Here is an 11,678-nt window from a genome sequence, read left to right on the forward strand (position 1 = left end):
CTTACCAGGTGACGTCAGTGAGTCCCTGAGGGTTCAGGGTTTGAGGCTTTAGGGGACGTTTGGGATTTGGGCCTACAGCAGCTGCTCCTCTGTCAGACAACAGAAGGTTAAAGTGAACCCGGAAGCTGGGGGAGGAGCCTGGTCGGCAGTTGGCTCGTGACTGTAGTGTGGCCTGCTGGCGGCGCTGTGCAGCGTTCATGCAAACCCTGCAGCATGCATCGACCTCACCTACAACTTGGAAGTCAGGTTTTTTAATAATAATATAATCAGTTCTGCTTTCATTATGTCCAAACATAGCGCGGCACATTTCTGAAGTGAAGTTAAAGGAACACAGACCCCGTTCTTATCTTAAAAATATACTTTTAATACAACAGCTGCATATAAATATTAAAATATACATTATACAGGTGTACAGTACACTCACACAAAACAAAAAATATTAGGCTTCTATTTGTACGGCACTTCTTGTATTTCTTTTTTTAATTTTTTGAACTATTTTCTCAAAGGTAACTTACTGACGAAGGACATTAAAGATGAGTTAATGTGTTAACAGGTCCGAAGTATTACTGTAGTATCGTGACTACTGGGTTACGGAGAGACGGACAGAAAAGAGAAGAAGTGTAAGAGTTGCTGTACATTATATGACACGGCGTTGTGGAATGTTTGCTCTTCTTCATTCAACATGTTCTCAGATGGATTAAAGATATTCGGTCTTCTCTCGTCTCACTTGGAACGAAAACCGGCCCTCCGATCCCGACAGAACCGACTCACTCGGGTTTTTGGTTAAAGCCACAAAGGTTTGTCTCTCAGCGGCCTCTCGTGTCTCATCATCACAGCTCAGCTGTTTTCAAAACCGGTTGTTTCCGGGTCTTTTAAATGACCTTCTGGGTTGTTGTTTTTGTTGAAAGATCATATTTTAATATTTCGCTAATTTAAAAAAACAGATGCTTATCTTTGAATGTAGTGACGAGACACGAGGGGCGCAAACAACACCTGCAAGTCCAAAACTGACACCTCCCTCCATCCAGATGGAGGTTTCCAGGCCAGTGACACAGGAAGGGGGGGGGGGGGGGCAGAGACTCCTCCTCCTCCTCTGTAGCTGTCAGAGCGTGACAGCGGGCCGAGGTGGCGGTGGGGTTAAGGGGTCTCGGATAAACTGTTCCGAGGCCCCATCGGCTCTAAGTGCCGTTTCCCCCGGCCTCCTCTGCCCTGGAGGCCCGTCGCCTTTGAAACCGGAGACCCCTCCCCCCCCCCAGGGCACCCAGAGGTCAGCGGCGTCCCACCAGTGTCAGCTTACTGATGGGTCTATTCAGCCCGGTCCTCAACGGCGACGGTGGAGAAGGACGGCTCCTCCGTCTCTCCACTTGGTGTTTTTAACAGAAGAAAGTCCGTCTCTCACAGAAGACGTGGCTCACAGTCAAACGCTGCTGGAGTCCATGCATTTAAAACAGAGTTCTTCATTAGCAGCGCCTCTAGACATCTCAGGAACCTGGTGAGCTGAATCTCTTCTGTCTTTAGGGTTTCAAGCTGTCGCTGACCCACAAAACAGCTGATGTGGATCCAGCTTTCACTAACAAAAACTCTGTTTACTTCCTTCCGTCTCCGGCAGACGGTGACGCCCGACGGGGAAGTGACTCAGATAAGAATCGTCCGAGTTTCAGCAAAGTCATTGTCTAAATTAGGTCAGACTTCTGCTGAATTTCAGAGCTGAGCGCATCAGTTCTGTCTTCTTCAAAAATCCCAGCGGTGGCTCGTTTAACCCGGGCCGACCCGGGTCAACCGAGGCACCGCTAACCTGAGCCGGGTTCCTGGAAAGCGGTCACGTGAAAACCAGACCAGGCTTTCGGCGGTGACATCACACTTATCTGTCTTTGGCATCAGAGCTTTAAAAGCTCAGACCACCACGAGGAAACCTTTCCATCTGGACCACAGGACTACATTTCCCAGGAGCACGAGCGAGACCCGAAGGAGGTGAAGAGTTTAAGGTCCGCTGCTCTTTTCCTGGTGGAGGCAGGAAATGGAGTTTCCATAGGAGGCGAACGTTGCAGAGCTTTGGAACGAGGCCCAGACGGGAGTCAAGGCTGAAAAACAGAAAAGGGGGGAATGCTCAGCTCACAGCCGCTCCTCTCAGTCCATGTTCACGGGAACCGGTGCCAGCTACCGTGTCCATGGATAGGGCTTCAATCCGAAAGGGAAATGTTTTGGTTGGCTTTTTTTTTAAACTTGTTTTTGGCAGAATCTGTGATCGGACCCAACGCAGGGCTTGTTTTTCTTCAAAGTAAAGTCAAGTGAAGTCAGCTGGGCGCAGTAGTCATGGGTTCCTTCACCTCAGATCCGGCATAATAACACAGGTCCCTGTGGCTCTGAGCTGCAGGCACTTCAGAAAGGCGTCATTATGCAAACACACGGCCTCTTACAACAGAACTTGCCGGTTACTGCCCCCCCGCTCACATTTGCATTGCTATTTATTTCTTGCAGTAGCACCATACTCAAACAAAACCGAGACCGCTCGGTCACAAGGCGCTGAGCGGCCACGACGAGCCGCTCTATCGATATCTGTCTTCAGACAGAAAGGTTCTTTCTCTCCTTCGGAGGCTCTGAAGCGCCCCACCAAGGTGCTTAGTTGCTCTTTCTTACCACAGTGCAATTCAAAGAGTCCTTGACTTTTTTTTTTTTAATGTCCAACAACATTTAGAGACCTTGGACAGGTCGGTCTACAGCTTCGGCAAAGACCACAGAAGAAAAGGCAGATTTTTAAAAAATCTCTCATGACCGACGCCCACGACGTGAGCGGCGGCAAATACAACAAAATAAAAATAAAAAACAACGAAACAAATCTTATTTGCTTTCTAGATCTACAAGTGTTATTCTCTCTAGTTGTCGGTGCAATTCAGGAAGGTGCGCTACATAAGTCAGGTCAGGGGGCTGAGGAGAGGGCTGGGGGGGGGGCATCGAGGACACTTTCCCTTTTGTGGGTGAAAAATAGAAATAAAGCCGAGCTCGAAGGCCACACAGCTGCCTGTCTGCCCGTCTCGCTCGGGTCCGTGACAGTAGTGCATTTTGGGTGAATAGAACGTCGTCCTTTTTAACGGACCATGACAGCAATCACAAAATATGTCAGTCGCCCCCCCGAAACAAAACGATGTGTTAATGGTTGGCAGCATCTGGAGCAGCGAGCGCTTTTGGTGTCTTGAGTGGTTTCAGTATCTTTGGTCAGTTTGAATTAAGGTGCAGGTTCTTTTTCTTCTTTTAGACTTTTCTTACATTTTAATGGGGTGAAGGGGTGTTAAAGAGGGGGGGGGGGGGGGTTAAAGCTCCGAGGACTTTGTTTCCCTTAACAGCTGGACTTGTTGCAGATGTTTCAGATGCCGATGGTATTAGGAGCCCAGCCAAATATATATATATACATATTTGTATATATATATATATATATATATATATATATATATATATATATTCCAGGCCTGCGCTCCTCCCACTTCCTTATTTTAAGCACTTCCTTTAATCCTCAAATGCCCCGTGGCCCCCGCCTCACTACCGGCCCCCCTGCCGACAACTACGACCATCTACAAAAAACAGTGCAATGTCTATTCATAGGCACACTGGGATACAGATACAGCACACAGAGAGGGAGAGAGGAACGCTATATACGCTCATACAGAATGTATATACACACGCACGCACACACACACGCACACACACACACACGCACGGACAGACGGACAGACGGACAGAACACAGAACAGAGACGTCAGCAGCAGCAGCAGATCTGGCCTGGCGGTGGTTGTGGTGCAGCCTGCAGAGACGGAGCGGTGAAGACGGTTTGGAGGGCCAATGGGAGACGACCAGGAGCAGGGTGGCAATTTACTGCCATTTTGTTTAGGCTACTCCTTCCTCCTCCTCCTCCTCTTCCTCGAGTGTGTGCATCGTCGAGGAGCGTGGTCAGTTGGTTGGTGGTGCTGGGAGGGAGGAGGCGTGGAAAGAGACGGGGGAGAGGAGGAGGTTGGGGGAGACGACGGGTGAGCTCAGCCCGCGGCCTCATCACCTCCCTGCGGGGGGGGCTCTTTGCGTTGGATCGGACCGCCTGCGCTGGCCGCCAAAATCCTCTGCACAAAGTCTTTGGTCCGCCCAGCGACTAAAGGACCTTTAAATTGGGACAATGGAAAGAAGAGAAAGACTCCTTAAAAGATGAGGGTCGATGTGGCAGAACATGTCAACTACTTAAATCCTGTTTCTAGTTTCTATTTTCACTGTTGGATCAAATAATAATAAAGCACACTGCTAGAGCATAGCATATGTCGCTAACACGTTAGCATGAAGCTCCAGACCCTTTGTTCTTGATTTGGTGGGTCTTTGTATGTTTGTCACATAACGGGACAGACTGCACGCATTTCTTTGAGATTTGTGGAGTTGGTCGTGTTTGTGTTGCTCACCGCTGGACTCTCGGAGGATGTCCTCCAGACGTTGGGTCATCCCTCGCTCGTCCGTGTCCTCCTCCTCGCTGCTCTCCACCCGCAGTCGGATCACCTCCTTGATCCGCAGCAGAGCTCCCAGCAGGTTCTCTGTGCAGCGGAAAACAACACAGTTAAAACGAATACTTTCATCACCTGAAGCCCGATGAAGCAGGTGATGAAAAAGAACACGTCACTGATTGACAGCTTCAATCCGTATTTCCGTTTTTAAACTGCAGCTTGCTTTAGGGCGGGCTACACAGTGATTGACAGGTCTCTACCAGAGACGTATACAGCGTCTCTACGTCACTCCTCCTCAGTCCAGATATGGTCACTTCCTGTTCACTGGTTGCAAAAAGTCAAGATGGCGACGGCGAAATCGCTAAACTCGAGACTTCAAAACATCAGTCCACAAACCAACGGGTGACATCACGATGACTACGCCCACTTCTCACATACCGTCTGTGTTTGGGACAAACGTTGAGGTTTGATGGTGGACCAACAGATCGGACTGGGTCTGAACTGGGCAGCTTCCTGGTGTGAATGTGCTCCGATAAGAATCATCGGACCCTTCTGTGATTTTGGCTCCCTGCTCCTGTTCGTGGTCATGTGACCTGGTGGCGCCATGACACCCCTCCTGTTGCCATGACGCCCCTCCTGTCAGCTTCAGCTGGATCGGAATCCTCTTTTGTCTCAGCGGGGAGTGTGTGTTTGTGAGTGTGAGTGTGTGTGTGTGTGTGTGAGTGTGTGTGAGGGTGGTCGAAGGACCACAGTGGATCTGACCATTTCCTTCGACTCCACATCTCACACACACACACACACACACACACACACACTGGCACGATGCCAAAGTCTTACTTGTTTGAATTTTCCTGTTGAATCTGCTGCTACGCTTGCAGAGCGTGTTTTTCTTTGGATGCAAATTACAGTGATAGAGAGAGCGAGAGAGAGAGAGAGAGAGAGAGAGCGAGACAGAGAGAGAAAGAGAGAGAGAGAGAGAGAGCGAGAGAGAGAGATAGTGTGTGTGTTTTGGCTTCCTGCCAGCGAGATGACATTCTTTTTTTTGCGTGAGCCACAACTAAAGACTCAATGAATCTCTGGTCCAGCATCAGGAACGATTGGAATGTTAAAAAAATGTGAGTGGGAAAAAAAAGAGAAGAAAATAGGACAAAGGAAGTTGGATGATGGTCGGGGTTAAAGATGTCGAAACCAAACTGGGGGAGGAGGAGGAGGAGGAGGAGGAGGAGGAGGAGGAGGAGGAGGAGGAGGAGGAAGACCGGGCTGACATATTCAGTGTTGATTATCTTGTTACGATCATCTTTCTGCAGTAACATGATTTCTTCGTCTTCCGAGAGAAACGATGTTTCATTTATTACTTGATTTGTTATTCTTATTATAAAGAGGCGGTTTTTAAATAAATTACACACTTTTAAGTCTCAATCTCCACAGCTGAACACAAGATTATTTCTCTTTAATTTAGGCAAATTCCCACCGAGCCTGTTCCTTCACTGTCAGAATGTGTGACTGCAGGATGAAATGAACAGAAGAAATGTGACACTTAAAACAACCTTGAGGGGAAGAAGAGCATTAAGCGCCTCAGCGGCGGTTTAATGAAAGAGAGTCACGGTGGGTTCGAGTGATCAAACACAACGTGTGATGACGTCGTGGTGATCAGAGATCAGGGCTGTCAGGTGGGCTGATACTCATGCTGTTCATACGGGCACTAATGAGAAGTTTAATGTCATATAATATCACAATATTTAGGAGCAATACCTACTGTCATTGAATCCCATTTTAGAATAATACGTTATATTACTGGATTATAATCATCTCGGCGACCAAAATCTCTCAATTAACTTTAATGAAGTGAAAGAGTTCGAGATCAACTCCCAGGCCGGACAACGTTGTAGTAGAGACCTGTCAATCACTGTAAGCCCCGCCCTAAAGCATCCCCTGCTTTATAGTCTGTGTGACTCTAAATGGACCATAATGTACTAAATGAACATCATGCTGTATTGAAGAAGACTTGAAACTAGAGATTGAGACATAAACTCATGTTTACAATGTTTACTGAGGGAATAAATCAAGAGAGAAGTAGAGTCATTTTCTATAGACTTCTATACAACCAGAGGAGTCGCCCCCTGGTGGTCATTTACAAAGAGGACTTTGACTCGTCAGTGACGTGTTCATGTGTTCATCACTTTGACGTTGCAGCTGTAGAACGTGTCCGGTCTGCAGTACTGACCGTACTCCTGGTTGAGCCCCCACAGCTTGATCTTGTTGGCTTCGTGCTGGGCCTTCTTCTTCAGCCGGCAGGCTCTGCAAACAGAGTAAAAAACCAGAGCGCCATCATCCTCTGGAACGAGAGACTCTTCGTATTCCCGTTCTCCCGTTACCGTGTCTGCCGGTTTCACAGCCAGAGCAGCCGGAGAGTGATGAGAGGAGGATTTATTTTCAAACTGTGAGGCAGATTGACTGGAAAAACCCCTCCCCTCATCCCCTCGCCTCCGCTACCACTTGACTCTGACGGGATACGGCCGGTTTGGTTTGAGAGTATTTGGTGTTTTCAAAAAGAAAAAGGCAGCAGAGCCTGAATCAGTCGATGCATGTTAAATATTGATGCCTCTCATGGGGACTATTCTCCGCAGCGTGCAGAGAATTTCTCATTTCTTGCGGCCGTGAATCAGCTGAATGAAACTTAAGGAAACAAAACACTCCCTCTACCTCTCTGCATGTTGAGATGTTCTGACCACAGTCCCTTCTAAAGAGGATGTGGACGACCATACGACATTAAGCTGTTCCTAATCACGGCTGGGATGTTCCAACTTGTACCACGTTTTTGTTAATGCATTTCCCTACCTTCCCACAAGCCCCTAAACACACCATCAACACAAGAGTTTAGTCGAAACAGCCCCTGCTCGCAATGCGAAACCAAAAATAGCCCCGAAGAACACATGCTGTTCATCGCGATGGCTCACCTACAGCTGCAAATTGATTTAATCGGCGTGCTGAATGAGAACGAGACCAGCGGCCGCCTGGAAGGTAGGAAAAAACACAATTCACCTTTGAGGTGTTTCCAAATACTGCAACACTTGAGAATAAAGCGAGTTCATGCAGTTCATTCTGACAAAGAGGATACACAGATTCAGCCATTTTTGGAGTTTGTTTTCGTTCAATAAAGACGTTGTTATTATCTCCGCCATGAGAATCATGCCGGTGAGTGACTGTGCACCTCTGCGTCTTTCCACGGCTAATCTGGCTTTCTGCTCGAGCAAACTGCATAATGTCTTGGGTGGTGTAGTTTAAGCTCCAGGGCCTGTTGTGGTTGCGGTGACTTCACACATTTTGAAGCCTTTTATCACCTGTTTTATGCTGCCATTGACTGCCTGCTGACTCCTCACTCACTTCCACTAACCGGCCGCTAGCCAGCGGGGCTAACGGCTAACAGAACTGCTCGTACACATACTGCTGCGTACCTCACGGCCGCTGCTCTGCGGCTCGCTTTCATTGTCTTTGGACGGTGTGTTTGACGAACCGCTAACCGCTAACAGCTAACGGGTTTGACAGTACAGTCGTGCTGTAGGTCTGGTCCCTGGGCCAGTGGCCAGCACATGATCTCTCTACCGCTAAGCGTCCGCTGGAGGCAAACTAAGAACTCGTTGTTTTCCTCCTACGCAGGTTTGTTCATGACACGATTGATCCCAGCCACCGCTAACTCTGAATTTAACACTTCACTCTCAATGCTTCTCCTTCTCTTCCATCATCATTCGATCCGATGATGTGAATCCCAGAGTCTCTCTCCTCTTTAAACTGCCTGGTAATAATGTCCTTTCCCCCAAATTCTCCTCCCTCCCACCATCCAGAGATGAACTTTCAATAACCTTCCTCTCCTCGTCTGCCTCCTCAATCCTGCCCTGATTTCCTCCTGTGCAGCCTTTCATCCTGCCTCCTTCATCTCGTCTCCTCTGTTGTTTTGCTCCGCTTTCCTCCAGCTTTCCTTCATTTATTCCATCCTGCTCACGGCCAAGGTAAACCAATCAACTTAAAAATACACTCATGGCCTACATTTCCCAAATAATTTGTGTTGTGTATGTTGTCCCTGGGGACATCTTCTGACTGTTTGCAGTAAGGCTGAGATTTAGAAGGCCATCTCACGTATGGTACACTGTGTTTCACGGGGGAGGAGTTGAAATCAGAAGCCTCCTGACAAAAAAAAGCCTGTTTTCTTTAGATTTTCAGATTTTTCATTCAGTCAAATCCTTAAATTCCACTGAGATTAGATGTATTTCTCAATACATTCTTCTCTCTCCATGTCCTCCAGGTCAACTACTTGACTACCCCTCATATTTAAAAACCGATCTTGAAGACTAAAAGACTGCAGATATACAAAACCACAGAGGCACGTAGGATTCTCATCTATTTCTTTCTGCAAATGATGCACAATCGCTGAAAACCAAACCAAAATGCCCACTCATGCCAGATGAATCGATACGGAGAGTCTTCCCGGGCTCTGACTTGGTGCAGAGGATGTAAGGAGGGCAGTGAGTGGAGTCTGGTACCTGGAGGCCAGCTTGTTCTTCTCCTTGCGGGACCGGGCTCGGGCCACGGCGGGCAGGTCGTTGACCGGGCCCATGCCGTCGATGGCGGCGTTGAGCTTCTGCAGCTGCTCCCCGATGTTGTGGAGCTTCTGGGGGTTTGGTGTCAGGTCGCTGGCGTCTGTCTTGCGGGCTTTGCGGCGCCCTTTTTTGCCTGGACAAAGGACAAAAGAGTTCATTCAATACCCGTCTGTAAAAGTCTTTCAATCCTCTATCTTTTCAACACCCGCAAACACACCAGTGTGCCAAATGTCTGCTGTGCAGCCAAACGTTGTCCACAGAATTCATACTCTGTCACCAAGAAATCCTTATAACGGGATAAGCAGGCGGCAACCTGAAAAGTGAAGCCAGTGCTTCATGTGTTAAAGCTGCATTCTCTCTAGTGTCCACCAGGGGGCGACTCCTCTGGTTGTATAGAAGTCTATAGAAAATGACTCTACTTCTCTCTTGATTTATTCCCTCAGTAAACATTGTAAACATGAGTTTATGTCTCAATCTCTAGTTTCAAGTCTTCTTCAATACAGCATGATGTTCATTTAGTACATTATGGTCCATTTAGAGTCAAACAGACCGTAAAGCAGGGGATGCTTTAGGGCGGGGCTACACGGTGATTGACAGTTGTCTGTGTTTTCATCTTACAACTTTGACCCTTTCACATTGTTTTCAATTCCCGAAAGTTAAACGTAACATTTTGATCGCCTTTTAAAATGTCCTTTACAGTGTTCGACTGTACTTAGCTTCACCCTCTGGTGTCACTTCTGGTTGCAAAAAAACCAAGATGGCGACGGCCAAAATGGCAAATTAAAGGCTTCAAAACCGTAGTCCGTAAACCAATGGGTGACGTCACGGTGACTACGTTCACTATTATATTCTTACACATGTAGTCTATGGGGATAAGACATCTAGATTCTCTTCAATTTGATGAAATTGTCCAGCTAAATAAATGGCATCATAGTTTTTAGAAGTAGCAGTTAAATATATATATATATATATATATATATATATATATATATATATATATATATATATATATATATATATATATATATATATATATATATAAATAAAATATAGGACAGGTAGATAGGTACTAAATGTTATTTGTGAGGCAGTAGATAGTGGATTCTTCTGAAGAACAAAGGCTGCCAAGCTGCTGCACATTTCACTTGGCAGGGAAGCGTTGAAAAATTCAGATTTTGACATGAAAGTTGTATGTAGGGCACATGCCTGAGGGTCCAGATCCGATTTATCTCACATGAGAGAAAAGAAATGGGACACTTTCAGCTGCAGTGTGAATATATTTTTTAAATTTCTCCTCATTCAGTGGATCTCTACACTTTTATTTCTAGCTTCACCTCTATGTGATCGGTGCTGCAACCAACAATGAATCCATCAATTATCTTTTCCTTTTTGATTGAAATATTGATGGTCTCGTCGTTGCAGTGACATGGTCGTGAACCGGTCAGTGTTGCGGTGTTCTCACCCTCTCGGCGGTACAGCGTGCTGGGTAGAGTGCTGGAGCTCCAGGACAGAGACCAGTGGACGTCTCCGCCCAGTTTCTTCTTCGTGGCCAACTCTCGGGCTCGTCGGTACTCCCAGAAACAGCGACGCTTCGCCGGACGCTCGCCCGGCTCTCTCGCCGGCTCGGCTTCCACCTCTGAAGGGAAACGACAAGAATTGTGAATTTGTGCGTCGATACAAATGCGGTAAAAAGCTTCGCAGCTGTGTCACAAAGTAACACATTTCAGCGGAGCCGACTTTTATGAAAAATTGATTTTTTTTTTAACAACCAACAAGGGGGAAAACTATCTAAAACATGACCTGGTCATCAATTTAGAATCAGAAATGGTTTATTGCCAAGTACGTTACACATACAAGGAATCTGGCTTGGGGATTGGTGCATAACGATAAACACAGTGCAGTAGTATAAGACGTCATTTAAAAATAGAAAATGTGAAAATGTACAATAAAATATGGTAAACAAATGAGCGTACGTTAAGACAAGTAAGTTCTTTATGAAACAGGATTAAAGTCTCCAGCCGTGTTAGCCGTCCTACGAGTCTCAAAAGGATTCAATCGATACAAAAATAACTTCTTTGATCACCACAAGTGGATCAAAAATATAAAGTTTAACTAAAGCTTGGAGCGAAGTTATTCGTCACATGTTCAGGGACTTGCTCAGCGGTCCTCACTCGTTTTGGTCAGAGGGGTGAGGAAAGGTGAGAAGAAAGGTAATCATTAAGATTTACCATCTAAGGAATGTGATCATCCACAACACAGTCAATGGAAATCTGGCTTTTCACAATACCATCAAGAACCACAGTACTGGACACATCAGGTGTTAAGAAGCCCAGCAGAGTTATTGCATCTACGAAATGATCAGAATTCACCCTCTGAGAACCATGAACGTCTGAAACCAAGTTTCACAGCAACCTATTAATCGTGCTTCAGAGTATTTCCCTCCGGTGTTGGCCCACCAGAGACACATCACCACGAAAGTCCTCAAAGGGTTTTACTGTCAGCAGGAGGCGTGTGCCGATATGAACATTATCACATTTATCCAGGCCAAAATAATTGCGATCCACGATCTTTGGTACCCATCTACCCAGCATCGGTGATATTGGTGACAAGA

At 46.7% G+C, this 11,678-nt stretch overlaps 1 protein-coding gene across 1 annotated transcript in view; it reads right to left on the reverse strand.

Moving 5' to 3' along the window:
- Positions 1 to 379: 379 nt before the first annotated feature.
- Positions 380 to 11,678, reverse strand: part of LOC306785095 (uncharacterized protein) — a 20,632-nt gene continuing 9,333 nt past the window's right edge. The window contains exons 6-10 of the mRNA XM_079279320.1: positions 10,530 to 10,703; positions 9,011 to 9,200; positions 6,697 to 6,770; positions 4,434 to 4,562; positions 380 to 4,144 (exon numbers count right to left, since the gene is read on the reverse strand). Coding sequence (XP_079135446.1) covers positions 4,026 to 4,144; positions 4,434 to 4,562; positions 6,697 to 6,770; positions 9,011 to 9,200; positions 10,530 to 10,703 — 686 coding nt within the window. The 3' untranslated portion in view covers positions 380 to 4,025. The remainder of the gene's footprint in view (positions 4,145 to 4,433; positions 4,563 to 6,696; positions 6,771 to 9,010; positions 9,201 to 10,529; positions 10,704 to 11,678) is intronic.

The sequence above is a fragment of the Melanostigma gelatinosum genome (genome assembly GCF_949748355.1).
Source record: "Melanostigma gelatinosum genome assembly, chromosome: 11".
Classification (NCBI taxonomy): domain Eukaryota; kingdom Metazoa; phylum Chordata; class Actinopteri; order Perciformes; family Zoarcidae; genus Melanostigma; species Melanostigma gelatinosum.